Source organism: Thermobia domestica, chromosome 6 (assembly GCF_964235325.1).
Source record: "Thermobia domestica chromosome 6, izTheDome1.hap1.1, whole genome shotgun sequence".
NCBI lineage: Eukaryota > Metazoa > Arthropoda > Insecta > Zygentoma > Lepismatidae > Thermobia > Thermobia domestica.
The window spans coordinates 144,708,405-144,729,116 of NC_137459.1; the positions used below are offsets into that span (position 1 = coordinate 144,708,405).

At 38.2% G+C, this 20,712-nt stretch overlaps 1 protein-coding gene across 1 annotated transcript in view; it reads right to left on the minus strand.

Annotated features, from left to right (window-relative positions):
* The window catches only part of LOC145687324 (uncharacterized), a 213,524-nt gene that overhangs the window by 70,309 nt on the left and 122,503 nt on the right, over positions 1 to 20,712 (minus strand). Inside the window, exon 6 of the mRNA XM_081760782.1 lies at positions 12,006 to 12,171. Within this exon, the coding sequence (XP_081616908.1) occupies positions 12,006 to 12,171 (166 nt within the window). The remainder of the gene's footprint in view (positions 1 to 12,005; positions 12,172 to 20,712) is intronic.

Below are 20,712 nucleotides of genomic sequence, written 5' to 3' on the forward strand. Positions count from 1 at the left end.
GCCTGATACGATTATCAGTCACATTACTGTACATTGCATGCTTGGCACATGATTTGGTCATGACTGTGCATAATTAATTCATGATGAACATATCGTTTGACGTTAGCATCATTCGATCATCATCAGATGTGTTACGAATTTCCGTCACTTTTGACACTTGATTCCTTGCCTTATTTTCTAGTCGAACGCCAATTCTAATTTATCTGGCATATTACAGCTTGACCTTTCACACTGTTTGGATTGGTATCAATAATTTGTTGGCAACATTCTATTAACTTGGAGAAGAAAAATGTATCGCAATAAACTTCTATAAAATACGCATACAACAACTAAATGTTCAAGAAAAGAATATACAGGGCTTACAGAAGACTATACATACCTAATAATTACAATAAAAGTATCACTGAATCAAATAAAGAAAAATTGGGGGTATGTTCCGTCTGGCATCTGTAGCTTTTACAGCGTGATTGAAGAACTTATATTTCGGTAGCTAGGCTTTGCAATCAGCCCACGTCATGTGACAATATATGAAAGCTATTTTATTCTATTTTGTACAGCTTAAAACACAAATTACTTTGATGTTTATTATGTCGGGAAGTATGTAAATGTTATCGAATAGAGCAAATCATTAAATTTTACTCTCGATCCAAGCCTTTGCATTATGTTTTTTTCCATAAATGACGTAAAGGCAATGCTCTAAATAGGAGAGGGGGAGTGTGCGGGGTATACTTTCTTAGATCTTCCACTTCGGACACTGCATAAAGGAATTGCAACACAGTTTAAAAACCGAGATCTTGCTATCTTGAATATTTTCAGTGCGTAGCTGATGCTTGCATTGTGACATTGGGTAGGCACTGCCCCTCATGGACCGTAGCTCCAGGGAGTTAGTTTAGTATATTCGTAGCCAATTTTCTCACTATTTCAATAAGCATTTATTATTTTATTACCAACGTCCTAGCTACACTGGAATATCACTCCCCATGAGATCAGCGAAGTCAAGCAGAGGGTCTGGTCAGAGGAAAGATAGGTGTGACTATTCGTACTCACCAGACGGTGTTGGCATTGCGGCGTCCACCCAGCGTCGTGAGGACAATTGGAAGCTATTTGAAAGAAAAAAGTAGCGAACTGCAGTCCAGAAAGCAAGCATTAATGGCGAGGGTAGCCGATCTGCTGACAACACATCACCCCACAGGAATGAGTACCATAAGTCCAGGCCTTCTAAGGGCTGTTGCGCCAGGAATTTAGTTATCATTAGGCCTATTATTATTGCTAATAATAATAATAATAATAATAGTAATAGGCTTAATAAAGATACTGTCTGTTTGCTCTGCTCGTAAGTACATTATTTCTAACTTTATGATATAGTTAGACAGGCCAATAATTGATCAGTTTCTTTCTAATGTGATTTGTCACGTTACTGGACAAGCCACAAATTAGGATACTATACACAGGAAATTAATAATTATAGATTTATTACTCAGATATTAATCTGCATACATTAATAAATATGAGGATCTAGGTACTTAATAGAATGTTGTTAAATCATTTCTTTTTTTAAAGAAAAAAGTTTTAAATTGTCATTATAGACAGATGGCCTGGCGAATAACAACAATAATAATAATAACAATAACAATAGTTTTCCCAGGACATTGAACAAAGTTATAGTGTCTTGCAAAATGTATTTGATGAAGACATGGATCATGTTGTCATCGAGATAGATCAATTATCGTCAGAAAGTGAGGATAACGAAAACGAGGACATGTTTTAAACTCTTGACGTGTCAAGTTCCAATTGTTTATTTTATCTATTTATGTGAGAATTTTCAAAATAATATTTAATCAGATCTGATATAGTGCTTTATGTGAGATTGATTCTAAGGTGCATGAAGGGCATAAACAAGAAATAATAATAATAATAATAATAATAATAATAATAATGCTATTTATAAAGGACTAACATTAGTGGATCACGCTAACTCCTAATAGTAAATCACGTTCATGTTCATTGCAATAATATAATGCAATAATTTAGATTTGAGCCTTTATATTTATGTATCCTCAAGTTTGTTGGTCGGCTAACTATTTAAAAAGTGTATGCAAACAATTAGAGCTCTTACGATTGAATTTAGCCTATAATTAGTGCTTGAACTTTTCAGGTAAACAGTATCCGCCCGATAACCATTGCGTTTGGTTTACTCGCTCCTTAGACCTGATAAACCCGTTTGACCCGTGTTTCGCCTGTTTGGACCGTTTGACTCGATAGACTCGTTATGAGTTCCTACGTGATAATTGGAACAATTTGTGTTACGATAATAAAGTGAAACAACACATCATTTACAATCATGACAGAATAAGCTTGTTTTCATAAAAAACGGGGTTATCAGGCTAACCCTATTCATACGGTTCAATCGGGCAAACCCGATTCATACGCTTAAAAATACAATATCGGTCCAACGGGCGGTCCAGGATCGATTCTATTTTCCGAGCATTACCGAAAATTTACAGTAGCCCCAAACGGCTCGGATGTAAAAACTATTATCTTATTATTATTATTATTAAAAGGAGAGAAAATTACTTGTCCAATGACCTGTATGTATTTTATTCCTATTTTAAATGGTTATTCTGGTTTTATTTATCTGCTTATTGGTTTGCAACACTCAGAAAGAATAGTGCGAGACTTCATTGTTTACCCTGGCGACGGGGAGAGCGGCTAAGCTTTTGTAATACCGGCAACATCCAACTGGTTAACAAACCGCACGTGGCCGCTAAAAACCATATGACAGTTTTACTGCTGATAAGACAAGTTGGTTTAGCTTTGAAAACTAATATACATCACATTCAGCAGAAACGATGGATTGAACCCCATGAACCTACTTTCCCGTGAATAAACATACGTGAGTAACATTCTAAAAATACAACAACCCTTCCCGTTCGTATGTCTAGTGGTTAGCTCGCGCACCTTTGGATCACGAAATCTCGGGTTCGACATCCCGTGGAAGAGTCTTGAAATTTCAACATATCACTAAGGATTCGGATTCCACTGAAGGCTCACGTCTCTTATAAAATCGGTGCAGAAAGGGCCGCTAAACTCTAAACCCACCAAACCAGCCAACCTAATAAACAATGGACGTAGTAATGACTCAATAATTTAGACTACGTGAGCGATTTTGTTAAAGTTTTCAGATTATGGTAATAAATATAAGTGGAACAAGGGCCTCGAATATTTCTAGTTCTTGTTATTCGAAAATAAACAGTGTAATATATACACATGGTGTCCGAAAATGTCGGGAAATGAATCCTCGGACGAAAACATGAAGAAGACCATAGACCAACCTTGGCGCACAACTGCGTTATTTCAGAGATATTTCCATAGGAAATTGGTCGTAACAGTACAAGAAAGCAATAACTCGAGCAATATTTTGGAGTTTTCCAAAAACACCTTAAAGTTTTGTTATATTCGACTGCAGCATAATATGATTTAGTTCAAGAAATTTGAGCGAGAATCTTTTAGTGCGGTGACCCGTAACCTTCATTTTATGTTCTCGTGTAAAGATTAATTTTTTTAAGTTGTTTGATGTCGTTTCCGAACACCCTGTGAACATACACAGTGAGACCTCGGGTCACGAACTTCATATCTATTCCGCTGTGTGAGAACCAAAATTATTTCTCCATTGAAGTTCAAATAAATACATAGAATTTGTATGTGTGTGTTAAACAAACAATTGATTTAAATCTATAAAATAATATAAATGGTTACTGATTTCACTTGTGCAGTTTTTTTTTTTTTTTTTCTTGTAAAGTGACTCTTAAAATATTCACAAGTACAGTACATGCAAGATTAGTACACTATATCTTTATCAGGTGTTCTCCGTGGATGAGTCTGCAGAATTGTCACTTTTGTAATCAGGAGTACCAGGTTTGAGCTCAGCTAGAGGACAATTTCTCTCGGATTCAAACCGAGTAGTGGTTTGTAACCCACTTTAAACTGTAGGTCTTATCCTTCATAACCCCACTGTTACATAAGAATGGGCTAAAAAACTTATTTCTATCGATATGAATCTAAATAAAGTAAAAGTGTTGTAGTCATAGCTCCTTTTTAAAAAAAAAAAAAAAAAATAATGAATAACTGCAAATAATGAATAATTGGACTGAGCTCCGTCTCAATCTCAAGAAATAACCACAAATCGGTATAAATGGAGGTCAAAGGTCAACTAGCTCTTTTCGCTCAGAATCAATACTTTCATTACAAAAATGAGTAAGCGTTTGCGAATTTCATTGGAGATTATGTATTCTAATTCGTTGTCACAAAATAGCATGATGTAAGGTTATCTATCTCTTATCTATTTCTAAACTGTAACTGTGTGAACCTAATAACCTCTCAGATGTTTACGATTTCTTATTCCTTATTACAAATCTAAAGTAGGTTTAACTTCATGGAAATAATCTTATATATTAATTTCCCTAACTCAAACCTTATTCAGACGCGCTACTCAGCTTGGCTTATTTAATCTTGAACAGTGCTGAATCGGCAGACTAGTAAATAATTTGGTCTACTGGTAAATCAATTGTAAAACTAGTTTACTATGACCTCGAGTTCAGCTTATTTTATTGTTTAAAAAATAGAGGCCACGATTATCCACAAAATAAGGAAAATAGTTCAAAAACAAGTAGCAGTGCCACGTGTACACCACGCAAAGGAGTTTGGTTTCTGTGGTACGATATTTTCGTAATTAATATTGAAACTGGAAATTGTAGTAGATTTCTACTACTTCCGGTTTTAGTTGAGATATTAGACTAGAGACGAAATATATTCTTGGAACGCCTAATTAATTGCAGAAAACCGCTTGTTGTTATCTCTTTTTATTCTATAGCCATCAATGTTAAAACCGGAAGTTCTTGATTTCTGTTCTTTTGGTTTGAATAGAGGCTTAAGACAGAAGATGGTACTTATTTTTTAGAGCGCTGAATAGAAAGCAAAAAACCGCTTCTTGCTTTTATCATTCCTGTTCTGTGGACATTACTATTGAAACCGGAAGTGGTTAATATCTACGACTTCAGGTTTCAACTGAAGATCAAAAGAGGAAATGGAAGGTAGACTTGAGACGCTTGGGAGATACTCGATTGGAAGAATCCGCTTTCATCTATTTTTTTTTTTCTGTTTTTGCTCTATGTAGATCAATATTTATTGAAACTGGAAATAATAGTTGGATTTGTACCATTTTCGGTTTTAGTAGAGAGTTAATAATAGAGATAAAATATGTTCTTACGAAGCAGAAAACCGGATTTCACTACATATTACCGTTTTCGATCTATGGTGATCAAAGTTCAAACCAGAAATGGTTTATTCAAATCACTTCCGGTTTGAGTAGGTGGTTTTAATAAATTCAATTCCTAACTCTTGACTATATGTTGACCAAATTTGGTGATCATCCATCAAGCAGTTCTTTAGTTTTTTTTTCTTTTTCTTTCTTTTTTTCACACCCGTGCACACACATGTATGGTAAATATATGAAGGAGTAGGTAAACCATATTCTAGTTATTTAAAAACCAAACAAGGAGAACTTGGTTTTTGCCACTCGTGCATACAATTAATCCGTTCTAAACAAAATGAAATGAACCCTTTCCTTCCAGAAAACAAAAGATAGGTAAATAAGAAACATTTAGACTTTTCTTGGTTGTATAGTTGTCAGTGGCAGAGGTGAAAGCTATTGCTTGCAAAAAGAACCCGTCCGTTTCAAGCAACAAAAGATGTAGAGAATCAATCGGAAACATTTGTTCGATACTGAGGTTTCTAAGATCATTATCTTTGTTCTACCAAGTATTTTGTTGACACGTGAGTCACACCAGCTTCCACCGAAAAGGAAAATTCAGATAGTTGCTGTCGTAAAGTTGTAGGAACTCAGTAGGAAAGTGGCGGTAGGGGGTGGGGAGACTGCTCAAGGTGTAAATGAGTATGATAGTGGAGGTGGTAGACATGAGTTTCGCTTCTCAAATTGCCACATTGCATCCCTCCCAGCATGTGTTCTTCAAAGAATGTCACGCGTAGTAATTTATGAGGTATGAAAGTGGTCTTTTAATCCTTTACCTGCAGTAGTGGTTACCTCATTACGGAAGTAATTATTACTATTAATCTACGTCATTATGTTTAAAATTGAGCTAACGAACTACTTTATATTGCTCTTTGGCATTCGTATAGAAAATTGCAAGTTTCTAAGTGCAGTATTTTGTATGGTATTTATGAATTAAACTTTACATGTTACCTTATGGAGATTTTGAAGCCACTGATGATGGGTATACATTCCCTTAAACAAGAACTACTGCCCCGGACCAAACGTTATACAGGGTGATTTAAAAAAAAAAATCATTTGGGTCTAGAATTTTTAACTGAAGTCCGATTTTCATGTGGTCTGTGGCAAATGATCAAGGAAGGATTGGAGATTTATGGAACTATGTTTACTTTTTAAATTCACCCGGGGTAATATCGGAAACGCCTCAAGAAAAACAGCAAAATATTCGCCACTGTACCTTGGATTTGGAATGAGGTGCGGTGCGGTTGAGTTTATTTCGTTAGATGACAACCTTAGCAAGGTCAATAAGAAACAGTAAACTGGGCTGTTGTATTGGGAATTGGGCTGTACAGTTCTGTACTACTGTGTGAATATGATCAGGACACGGTGAAAATAGAGTATTCCTTGAAGCAAGATGAGTTTATCGTTAAAAGTTTTTGGAGAACGGAATCTGTTGTTGCCATGCGAAGGGCATTTATGAACAAATTTGTCTCACGTTCTGCTCCAGACAGGAACATAATATGGTCGCTAGTGAATAAACTGCAAGAAACAGGATCGCTTCTGAGTGAAACAGGGAAGCATCGGACTCCGCAGGCTGGTGTTGTAAAAGATGTCAGGTATGGACTCCTTAGGTCGCACAAGAAATTTGTCCGTCGTTGTCGGAAGAAACCGGTTATAGCTATTTAACGTGTGATTTATGGATTCTCACTAACACTTAATTTCTATTGCAGCAATTTCGCTTCAAACATCCAAAACCTCATTCCAAGTGTAAGATACACTGATGGACATTTGCTCTTTTTCTTAAGGCGTGGCTGATATTACCCCGGATGAATTTAAACCAGTAAACAAAGTCCTATAAATCTCCCATTCTTCCTTGAGCATTTGCCACAAACCGCAAGAAAGGGGATTTCAGTTAGAAATTCTACACCCAAAGGAAATCCGCGAGTTAAAAAAAAAAAAAAAAAAAAAAAATCACTCTGTACCTCTGTGCATAACTATTTCAATTTAAGCCCTTGTACACCGAACCTGTCTACATAAGACTGTTTTTCTTTGAAATTTGAAGTTTTTCCATGTCAAAGGAATTTGATACATCCCTGTTTTAAAAGTAATTTCAGTGGTCACGTTTCCGTTCACGATACAAATTCTCGTATTGGCATAGATTGACAATTATTTTAAAATAGGCCTATATAAATACTTCCATGCTTCATATCGGACATGATCCGCACAGGAGCACTAGATCAATCATTGTAGCACATGTGGTAGGAAGCTGCGCATTTGGTCATTCTTTACACGGAAGAGATACCATACTAATTTTCACGGTAGACTTAAGGATCGGTAAATACTTTACCGTAAATTATTAAGTTTTGTTATTTTTAAATGACTCAAGCAAGGTAATCTGACGATGATGTTTTAAAAGCTGGTCATTTGAGGATCCAGAAAATCATTTGGGAGGGGGCCTGGTCCCGATGGAACCCCATGACTACACCCCTGCTGATGGGACATATGTATATTTTGAATACAGCGAGTAATAACAGTCATGCATGTTTTACATATAGCTCAGCAGGAAGTGTAAGGATAGGAGTTACTGATACATGTTTCTTTCATTGTTGCAAGGATCATCGTGATGTAGACCGCCGTTGGAATTTCAAACGTCGTGGAGCGTTCTTCAGAAGTAGAAGCTCCACCATCATAGCACAACAGCGTAAAAATAAATAAATAAATAAATAAATAAGAAACACGTAGGAACATCCCGAAAGGTCATACTGCGTGATGGTTACAACTTTCGTGAGACCGTAAACGTGAACAAACAACTGTTCCCTGGGAGACCTTGATCGTTGTGTAGAGCAATAAACAATGAACGTGTGTGTGTCCAATGCCATGCATGAAAGTCCAAAGAAGTCAATTCGGCAATCGTGTCGTAAAGTGCGTATTCCATGTACCAATGTGCGGCAAATCCTTAAAAAGGACTTACAACTGTATCCATACAAGCTACAGGTAGTGCATAAATTGTTCGACTACGAACGAACCACATTCCGTGATTGGCTAATCAGCAAAGGTGACTTTTTGCAACATCTTAACACGTCCGATGAAACTCATTTTCACCTCATTGGTTATGTCAATAAACAAAACTGTCGATTTTGGGCTAGACAAAACCCGCACCCGTTGCACAAAACGCCATTACGCAGTGCCAAGATTATTGTGTGGTGTGCAGGAATCATGCCTATGTGATAGGTCGCTATTTCTTTCTTCTTTTTTTTTAGAACAAACATAATGACACCGTTATAGTCATCGCTGAGCGGTACAACATAATGTTACGAACGTTTCTCATTCCCGAAATGAGACGGCTTGGCGTAAGGGACATGTGGAATTACCAGGATGGTGCCACCCGTCATACTACAGTTACGTCAATAACAATCCTTCGACCACACTTCCCGGGACGCTTCATCTCCAGATTCGGGGATATCCATTGGCCACCCAGATTCCCCGATTTAATTTCACTGGACTATTTCGTGTGGGATTAATCTAAAGAAGAAAGTGTATACCACAGAGCTCAGTATCATTAATGAACTGAAGGGCAGTATGCGAAGGTAGATAGCAGCCATCGCTGTCGAAACCCAACACCAAACTATGATGAACATTTTTGTTCAGGCCAAAGAATGTTCTGGTCAAGGTGGTGCCCATCTAAGGGACGTAATCTTCAAACACTGAACTAACTAACTAACTATATGGCCTCTGGAACCAGGAGGTTCAATGCTACGTTCACAAAAGCTTTCTATTGACTTCTGTTCTTAGCCAACTGGTTCCAGTTTCTACTTTGTATACTAATTTCTGCGAGATCCATCTTAATATTGTCCTACCATCTGATCCTAGGTCTTCCAATGGTTGTTTTTCTATTGGATTTCCAGTTAAAATTTTGAAAGCGTTCCTACTTTATTACATTATGGCTACATTATCTGCCAACCTGAGCCTCCTAGACTTGATGATCCTAACAATGTTTGGTAAATGGTACAAATTAAGCAGTTCCACATTATGAAGTTTCCACCATTCCACATTCCCGTTCCTTTGGGACCAAATATTCGTCTCAGGATTGTATTCTCAAATAATCTGCTTTCCACAATCATACAGCACATTAAGCATGATTACCGTTTCATGTATTTTAAGCTTCACATTCCTCGTCAGAATTCGCGACGAAAAAGGACTTTGAACTGATTAATAATACGAATTCCCTGCCTTCGGTCGATATTTAATTTCCTCGTGAATATGGTTTTGGTCTGTTAATATTGATCATAGATATTTCAAAGTATCGCCTTTGACTAAAGTATTATTTAATATCTTGACACATCTGTAATTTGCAGTATTACGATCCCGGCGAACTTCCACGTATTTAGTTTTCTCTGTATTTAATTCTAAAGCCAGTTCCTGCAAGCGTTCAATAAGACTTCTGTATTTCTTTCTATTCTTGTTCTATCATTCGCTATCAGATTTACATCATCAGCATATGTCATAACCTGGTGAATACTATTCAGCTTTCGGTTGTTATCTTTGTGTTCAAACACTGAACACAATGTACAGCTCCCATCCTTTGGCTTGTGTTCCATATAATTGGTAATATATGTTGTGCTTAAATGCTCCACAAATATATTTTGAATGTGTCCCATCAATATGACCCAGCCTGTATATAATCAAACAAATTGCTAGTAATAATCGTAATTACTGTATACTCAAATATTTAAATATAACATATTATATATTAAAGAAGTCAGGTGTAGTCACATCAGAAATTTGAATTTATGGAAGCCAGAGAAAGTTTTTATGCATTAATTTCAATATTCAGTATGGAATGGTGAGTAAATAGGACACCTTGGAATATTTTCTCTGACGTGAATTATCCTAAATTAATAACTATTTAACAGCAATGTTATGATATCTTCTTGCAAAGATTAGAATATTATAACTGATTCACATATTTTAGTACACAACATGCAAATCACTCTGATATGAATCAGTGTAAAATAAATATTTTACTCTTTCAAATGGGATAAATTGTCAGCAACTTGTAAGGGGAAATATAACGATGTAGAACAGAAATCAAATCTTTAGTTTAGCATTTCATGGTAATACCCTTGAAACCAAAGAAGAAAGAAAATTAACGCAGGCGACTGAAGATGAAACACTTTGTGGAATAAGAAAATGTGAGGACCCCGATAACACTAATAAACCTGACATTGTTCAGCAGAAACTCGTATGACTTGAGATCAAACGTGACGTCTCTATTTTACTCCAACCAATTAATCAATCAATGAGATCAAAGGTGAGCGTTCTACCTCGAGTCATCGTACCATTAAAAAATTAAAATTACCTTTATGAATCTTTAATTTACTGTAACAAATGATCTATTATCTATTTGGTCTAGGAATTAATTCGTGCGGGTGGACAAGAGATGGCGCAACGAACGGAGCGTCCCACAGTTCCGTGTATCCACACATGTGTTGCAAACCCCTGTCATCGCGTATCGTTCGTAGTATAGGGCAGTGGATTAAAGCGTCAACAACACCAGTTTGTAGTTAAGTGAACATGGCGCAATTTGTGCCTGATAAAGTGTTTTTGCGGGGTGTCCTGCTGCATTACTTTAACATGCAGAAAAGTGCGACTGAAAGTCATCGTATTTTGGTGGAAGTGTATGGTGACCATGCTCTAGCTGAGCGAACGTGTCAGAAGTGGTTTGCACGGTTTAGAAGTGGTGATTTCGGCTTGGCAGACCAAGAGCGAGCTGGGCAGCCAAAAAAATTTCAAGACGAAGAATTGACAGCATTGCTCGAGCAGGATTCGTGTCAAACGCAGGAACAACTTGCAGCAGCATTAGGCGTTGATCAAACAACAGTCTCCAAACGCTTGAAAGCCATGGGAATGATTCAAAAGATGTCACATTGGGTTCCACATGAATTGAAAGACAGAGACGTTGAAAGACGAAAAACCATTTGCGAATTGCTGCTTCAACGACAGAGCAGAAAGGGGTTTCTGCATCGAATTATTACGGGTGATGAGAAGTGGATCCATTACGAGAACCCTAAACGAAAAAAGGCCTGGGTGAAACCAGGTGAACCAGGTCCATCACAACCAAAACGAGATATTCACTGTGCAAAGGTTATGCTGTGCATATGGTGGGATATGAAAGGTGTGGTGTACTATGAGCTGCTGCAACCGGGTGAAACTATGAATGGAGAACGTTATCGACGACAATTAATGCGTTTGAAGCAAGCTCTGGCCAGAACACGACCAGAATGGGAGAACAGACATGATACACTTATTGTTCAACATGATAACGCTCGCCCACATGTCGCAAAACCGGTCAAAACCTATTTAGAAAATGTCGGATGGGAAGTTTTACCCCACCCGCCGTATTCACCAGACGTTGCTCCTTCGGACTACTACTTGTTCGATTGCATGAACAACGATTTGATTGGACAGCGGTTTACTTCTTCAGAAGATATCGAAACATGGGTCTCTGACTGGATCGCTTCCAAGGATGAGGACTTCTTTCGCCACGGAATCCGTACATTGCCTGACAGATGGGCGAAAGTGGTGGCTAGCGATGGACAATATTTTTCTTAAGGTATTTATGTATTTTGTGTTTGTACTACAGCTTCAATGTGTGCGTACCAACCGCACGAATTAATTCCTAGACCAAATACAAGATATCAAATTTAAAGGAATTTACCTCTAGATGTATTATTATTTACAAAGTTTCTTCCTTCAACAATAATTTCAATCAACATATGACCAGATGGAGACAAGGTGTTGTACTTGGACCTTTTCTTATGTCGGCGACCCATTCCAATCTTGAATATATTCTTTATGTCCTCTATATTTTTCACATGTAACTTCTATAATGAGAGCAGAATTAAAGAATTAAACTATTATATTAATAAATTATTGCTAAATGTTTTATTTTACAACAATACTACTGATAAACAACAATTATTATAGATATTACGTGTATTATAGAATTATTATAGACAGACATATAAACTAAAACTTCCTTACCCTAACGAAACACCAGCAATGAGGCGTTAACATAACCTAATTACAAACGCGTTGTAGGTTGAAGCATTTGCCAACTACTCCAGACAAAACTGAAAAATATTTACGAAGGAGTCAGGACTCAGATATCACCATCTGCTATAACCTCCGTTCACAAATAATTGCTGAATTCAGACATCTTTGTAAATATTTTCGGTATGAAATGCAGGATAAACATCTATGTGAGAAATAGTGAGTTCAACTTAATAAGGCTGAAGAAGGAACTCGTAAAGTTGTCCACATCTGTACTAAATAACGGGGACAAAAATTTCAATAACTTTTTCTACTGCGATTTTCTAACCATTTCTTTTTAAATTCGTGAGAATCATCTTAACGTTGTGCCACAAGGAATTGAATACCAAAAACATATCCTGTTGCGCAATTTTCAAGGTAATTCGTATGGGTCCTATGTCATATCATACATGAACAAAACATCATCATCAACGTGGTTTCATGTGTTTATTTTTCAGTACAAGTTATTACCTCAGTGCTATATAAAGTCAGGCATTATACTAGCAGAAATTCGAATGAAACGCAATATTTTTTTTTTTCATTTTTGTAGAAGAGCAAGGAGTACGGATTTTTAAAAATGGTTCTAGATGTCCCATTTCTTTACGTTTGTTTTTCTAATGAAAATAATAAGACAACGTTCTGACTCTAATAAAAATTGTGTTTGTTGTCACCCAGAAATTTATAGAAATGACAACTGACATTAACTCCAATGTTTTAGTCAGGCACAATATTATGCCAATTCCTACACAAGCATGACCTGAAGTAAACGACAACTTGAATAGAAGACGGTATCAGGTTGAAGAAAACCAAGTATCGAGCTGTGTATTAGGAGGGTGCAAGAGAGAATTTATCTGTAGGCACAGAAATGTGTAAGATAACGGAAGAGAATGGCATCCAACCACAGCAAAGATCCAAGCGTAGTGGTGAGTTAGTGCTGATGCAGTAATCAGTTGATAAACAGGCACCTGCCTGGTTCTCGGCTACATAATACAAACACACAAAATATCGCGTACCTAAGAATAGCTTGCTATGTATTTTGTTTTCCTCTTCCGTAGATATGTCCCTAGCATGTCAGGAAAGTTTATAGCTTTCTTCCTCTTAACTCGACCCCTCTTAGATGTTTATGAATCAAACGACTACGTCTTTGCTATTAAGTGTATTTTGATACCTCTATATGTTTGCTTGTTATGGAATAGCAGGTACTAATATTGATCGACTGAAGCTCAGTATCCCTTTCCAGCACTAATGCTATGAGAAAGGGTCTATTGCTCAAATTCATTGACGGAAAAGAGGGAAGAGGAGTTAGTGGAGATATAGCATCGAAAATATTTGTTTCTGTCATGTTGAGGACCTCATAAAATAAAAAAAATCACAGAAAAATATAACGAGAGTTAAAGAATTCTAAAATAATAGATAAACAAAGGAATAAATAGCACTAGATACATACAAAGGAAATGTTATAGTAACTATAAACTTAAAAGGAAATATCAGACTCTAAATCAACAGGAACAAAATGAAATGATCAGGTAACGTAAGTTCCGCGTAATGAACAAAAGCCAGAAAACTCCCCATAAAAACCAAGTCATGCACCAAGAAGTGGAGTCTCAACAATCCTCTTTTAAATGTTGACAGTGCTCGTCAGCGTTCCAAAAATGTTCCATAGCGAGTGGAAGGAAAAGTGTGATTTGTCCGATCTAACCGTTGGAAACAGTGGGCCTTCATAATAAAGGTGCTGTGATCGGACTGGCTTCAAATTTCACACAACAAGTGTGAAGACACTTCCGTTATGGAAGTTTGAGAAATCACAGGTTTTTGCTGCCCATCTTCATTGTTTTAAGTGTGCGTGTGTCTGTGTGTGTTTAAGTGTTGGTCTTCCAAATGTAATGCTCTTTTTCTTAAAATGTTACTTTTGACTATTTTAATCTGTTAAATATGCCTACGTGTTTCGTTTCTGGTCGCCTGTCAGGTTACAGCGACACAAACCTAAACGGTTGCTTACGCCTCCTATGGATAAAGCGTTATTTGACAGATGGGTTGGCGCTGCCCCATGAAATGAAAAAAGCAGGGATGGTTACAAAATCTCAGATCCAGGTTACCAGGTTCCAGAAATACCCAGTTCTGGATTCAGTGAGACTCGGGTATCCGGATTGTGAAGAGGGCGCGGGTGACACCCCCTGAAGAGAAGATACAATTTTTTTGTGCTATTTTTGAGTTATCCTCAAATGAGGAAATATTTTGCGCCCCCTCTAAACCTTCAGCCCTTTTTGGCACGAACGAAAAGATATAAACCCTTAGTGACCCAGTGGTGGATCTAGAAGGGGTCGTTCGTCCCCTCAAGGGGAAATAAAATTCTTCTTCTCTTTTCCCAACATGAGAGAACAGGAGTATTTTCTATATCGATATGTTAGACCAATCATCTACTGTCAGTCTATTGTTAATACAAACTAGCTAATATTCCCAAGTGTTACAGTGGGTAATATGTTGTGTCCCCTCCGAAACTACCATTCTTTTGTGCAAGAATGAATGAGGCCTAAGGTCTAACTTACAGGAAAAAATATAAGAATTATTCGGGACAATATTTGTGATGATAAATTCCATCATCCTTGGCATCAGAATGAGCATAAATCTTTCCAGATTGGCCAGAGATGCATATTTAAAAAATAAAAAGCAGCGACTTCAAATTGAACTATGCAGAGGTTTTTTAACAAGCCGTAGAATGGAAGTAGTAAGTCAGTACATTATGGAAGAAACATTCAATACCCGTTACCTTCTTTCAAAATTTCTGATGCCGCTTCTCTCTCAGCAGGATCATATAGCTTAAAACGCTCTATGCAAGCAGCTGAATAGAAAATTTTGTCCAGCGGCAAGGGGACTGAACCGGTACACTAGTTGCTAAAGGACGTATCCTGCACAAGAGAAACATGAAGTTTTATTTACCTTAATTTGGGCGAGTGGGGGAGAAGTTGGTTAACTCCCGAGGACCTCAGGTTGTGTGTCTGGAAGAAATACTGCAGCTAAAAAATGTAATACTTCTCCCTTTAAAAAAAAAATATATCTTTCGTTTGATTTTTTCTTTTCGTAAAAAGAACTCAATATCATAAGGACAGTACGTATATGCCGTATACGATCGATGAAATTCATCCGATCTTGAGCAATATTAAGATGGTGATCGAGCCTAAGGAGTTTAGCACACATATGATATATTTTAGTGTACAATCCTTTGGTTAGTGAGTTACTGGCCATCAAATTTGGGTTCGACTTAATGAAAGGTTATTATATGGAATAGGCTAGCGATGATTCTAATCTAATCTTAAGGAAATTTGGTATGGCAGTAGAACTCTTATAGCTTCGTATATTCATGAAATATGGTAGACAGGGCATTCGTTTTTGAATTATTAACCACCAAATTTTGGGTTTGGATTTAGTAAAATGATGAAACTTCACTAACTCGCGATCGATAAACCCATCCGATCTTGACTATATTTGGTATTGTGATGAAGGTTGACGAGCTTTCTACATATTAGAGCGAAGTATGAAACATAGTGTACATATTTTAAGTTTCTCCAAGTTATTGCCAATCGATGTTGGGTTTGGGATCAAAAAATTTCACTGAACCGCAATTGATGGAACTCATTCGATCTTCACCAAATTTGGCATGGTGATATAACTTCATGAGCTTACTACCCATAAAAAAATATATATATTATGTTGTGTAGAGTTTTGGTTCTCGAGTTGTTTTTTTTTTTTTTTTTTTATTTTTATTTTATTTTTTTTAATATATATACCGAAGTTGGAGTTTGGACTGACTTGCCCCAAGTTTGCTAGCCCAGCACTACCATGCTATTTCACACGCATATTAGACTTGTTAAGGTATACCATTATGTCAAATTTGGTTAAGTGAAGACCCTTAGTTCCCAAGTTATTGAATTACTGACCAACAAATTACTTGGACTTACAAACCTGTTACGGGAAGTAAGTACAGTGTATATTTAAAAATAAGAGTTGGTGAAAAAAAAAAAAAAAAAAAAAAAACAACGAAAGACAACGTTTCGCCGCTATAGGAAATTTACTAGTTTATAGATCGGAAATTAAGAGGGAACAAAAAACGAGATCCATGTGAAATACAAATACTACGTATTGTTCTTGAAGTTGTATAGCCTATAATTTATTTTCACTCGATTTCCTAACTTCAATTTTGGAACTTGGAAACATACAATCCATCTATCAGGCATGTACGCAGAATTTATTTCGGAAGGGGTTCAAAGCTTATGGAGGAATCAAATTCAATATGAGGATATATAATATTATTTTTTTTAATCAGGATCAAACAAGATTTATTATAAACGTAGAAGATAAAAGGAATGAAAAGTTAATATTTCAAGTTGAACTTAGTACCCCCCCCCACCCACCCACACATTATATATAAAGGTAACCAAGAAAGTTCTGTCGCTTTTGGGGGAGGTCTGTGTTCCATTGGCCCTCACACCGTGAGTTGAATGCGAATGGAGATAAGGCGAATGTCAGTTGTTGGTGTGGGTATATCCAACAGACTAAATGGTTGTGAAAGTTTAGTTGCACCGTGAACTTGCGTAAGGACAGAGTGAAGATGGGACATCGACAGAGCGTCATAAGAGCGTGTATGCTGTAGGAGTTCAAACTGGGATCTAACACCGCTGCAGCGGGGTGGAAGATATGACAGGCCTTTGGTAAGGGTGTCGTGACTCCGCTGACAGTGCAGCGGTTGCTTAACAAGTTTAAGGACGGTGATGAAACACTCGAAGACGCACCACGTGCCGGAACACCAACACATGTACAAAATGAAGATCTTCAGACAGCAATTGAGGTGAACAGTGGCCAGACATGTGAGGAGCTGGGACTACAATTCAGTGTGAGTGGAGAAACCATTCGGCAGCACCTCCATCAACTTGGGAAGCACTACAAGTTGGGTCGATGGGTCTCATATGATTTGACTCCGGTCAGGAGGCAACATCAGCAGACACCTGTGTTTCTTTGCTGTCTCGTCTTAGGAAGCAGCCATTTCTGGACAGGGTGTTGACATGTGACGAGGAGTGGGTCCTGTACGAAGCTCTAAGGTGCCATCGTCCAGCACCCCATGAACCGGTTCCAAAAAAGCCAAAAGCAGCACTGCCACAGAAGAAGGTCCTCCTGTGTGTTTGGTGGACTTCTCGCGGCATCGTGCAGCGGGAAGTGCTACCAGCTGGTCAGAGCATCAATACAACTATGTACTGTCAGCAGTTGAGCCGTGTTCAAGAAAAACTCAAAACTCTGGAGCTAGCCAGAACTTCTGAATCGCAAAGGGGTCCTCCTGTTACAGGACAACGGTAAGCCCCACATGGCTAGGATTACCCGGGACACTAACTATTATATGCCTTGGATGGGAAACTATTGCATCCGCCATACTCCCAGGAAATTGCACCGTCCGATTATCACCTACTCCATTCCTTGGACAATCACCTTCGAGGACGCCAGTTCAAGTCCCTAGTAGAAGTACAAATTCCACTTGATACCTTCTTCGCTTCACGGCCCATCAAGTTCTACCGCGTTGGAATCCATGGCCTTCCAGAACTTTGGCAGAAGGTCATCGATGGAGATGGGGACTATTTTTGATCTTCCCGGTACGTGTTAGGTGACATATCGATGTTCAAAGGTGGTGGGTGAAAAAGCGAGATAACTTTCTTGGTTACCTTTATACAGTGAAACCTGTCAACTTGGCCACCTCTCTAAGTTGGCCACCTGCTTATCTTGGCCTAGTTCGTCTTGAACCTGCATTTCTCCATAAGACATTCGTTACTTACTACTCTATAAGTTGGCCACCTGTCTATCTTGGAAGTTGGCCATACCGAAGCAATGTTTACCCTATGATGATAATGATAAATTTACCTGCGTATCTCGGCCACGAAAAATACAGTTTTGTTATTTTTCTTAACTCTTTCGAATTCCCATATGAGAAGCAGATGTTCTGTATTTGTGACTGGACACAAAGGAGCATAGATTCGCACGATTTGTTCTTGGAGGTCAATGGCCAGAACACTACCCTCATAAAAAGGTGGTGAAGGAAGATGTGAATAAGAAAAGGCACGTACAGGAATTCAGGAAATGGTTGTACGTATTTGTTTACCCTGTCTGTTTTGGTAAAACCATTAGCTATATTGGCTCCTTTCACCAGTGGGAAGCTTTAGTAATTCCGGAAAATTCTCAAGGTTAAAGCTCAATTGTCATTTATTGGCACCTGACTGCATGTCAAATAGTAGCGGAGGTTTTGAGATATGAATTCCCGCAAGATTTTCTCAAAACATTTTGCTCCGAGGTAAACACTTCTAGCTCATTTACAAGAGGTAGTTAACTACAATATTAGAATGTGCATATCTGCCAAAAAGAATAAAGCAAATATGTCTAGAATGAACCACCATTCAGTAACAACTGAAAAGAAGTCATATAAATTGCATATGAATTTCTCAATTTATAACTTAGCTTTTCTATTTTCAAATCTGAATAACTCAGTGTGCTATAATATCATTTTCAATAAACTGCGTACATACACTTCTATTTCATGGTTGTTTGTGTTATGTGTTTTCAATCCGAATACTCCAATGTAACAGACTAGTTTTCAGGAAGAGAAAGGTACGCATATATATTAAACATACTATCAAAAGCGCCGATCCTGGGGGTCCCGAGGGGGCCTGGGCCTCCCTAAGCTCATGTGGCCCCTATTTTATTTATGAGTATACAATATTTGGTATAATTTGAGTGCAATTTGTCTTAAAATCTTCATATATATACCTTCTGCATCTGAATGCCCCCCCCCCCCCAAATTTACAGAGAAATCGGCGCTCTTGCATACTATAGTAATATTTTCTAGTACTGTATATTTTTATGATTACTCTATATACATTATTTATAAGTAGCTGTCGTGCCACTGCTTATTAAAATTTTACAATCAAGTAAAACTAGAAATTCTATTCTAAAAATACACAAATCACACTTATTTTCTGTAAGTTGGCCACCTTTCGATGGAACCGATGGTGGCCAACATAGACAGGTTTCACTGTATATACACACAATGTGATCAAAAGTATCCGGACACCTGTCTGAAAATGACTTACAAGTTCGTTATGCCCTCCATCGGTGCTGCTGCAATTCAATATGGTGTTGGCCCACCCTTAGCTTTGATGACAGCTTCCACTCTCGCAGGCATACTTTCAAACAGGTGCTGGAAGGTTTCTTCGGGAATGGCAGCCCATTCTTCACGGAGTGCTCAACTGAGGAAAGGTATCGATGTAGGTCGGTGGGGCCTGACGCGGATTTGGCGTTCCAAAACATCCCAAAGGTGTTGTATAGGATTCAAGTCACAACTCTGTGCAGGCCAGTCCGTTACAGGGATGTTATGTTCGTGTAACCACTCCGGCACAGGCCGTGCAGTATGAACAAGAGCTCGATCGTGTTGAAAGATGCAATCGCCATCCCCGAATTGCTCTTCAATAGTGGGAAGCAAGAAGGTACTTAAAACATCAATGTAGGCCTGCGCTGAGAGCGTCACGCATAACAAGGGGTGCAAGCCCCCTCCAAGAAAAACACGACCACACCAATAACACCACCACCTCCTAATTTTACTGTTGGCACTACACACGCTAACACATGACGTTCACCGGGCATTCGCCATACCCACACCCTGCCATCGGATCGCCACGTTGTGTACCGTGATTCGTCACTCCACACAACGTTTTTCCACTGTTCGATCATCCAATGTTTACGCTCCTTATACCAAGCGAGGCGTCGTTTGGCATTTACCTGCGTGATGTGTGGCTTATGAGCAGCCGCTCGACCATGAAATCAAAGTTTTTTCACCTTACGCCTAACTGTCATAGTACTTGGAGTGGATCCTGATGCAGTTTGGAATTACTGTGTGATGGTCTGGATAGATGTCTGCCTATTACACTTTACGACCCTCTTCAACTGTCGGCGGTCTCTGTCAGTCAACAGACGAGGTCGGCCTGTACGCTTTTATGCTGTACGTGTCGCTTTACGTTTCCACTTACCTATCACATCAGACACAGTGGACCTAGAGATGTTTAGGAGTGAAAATCTCGCGTACAGACTTCTGACACAAGTGACACCCAATCACCTGACCACGTTCGAAGTCCGTGAGTTGCGCGGAGCGCCCCATTCTGCTTTCTCACGATGTCTAATGACTATTGAGGTCGCTGCTATCAGCACAATGCACCTAATATGAAAAACGTATGTTTTTGGGAGTGTCCGGATACTTTTGATCACATAGTATATTTTATATATATATTTGGGTGGTCCTTAATTTT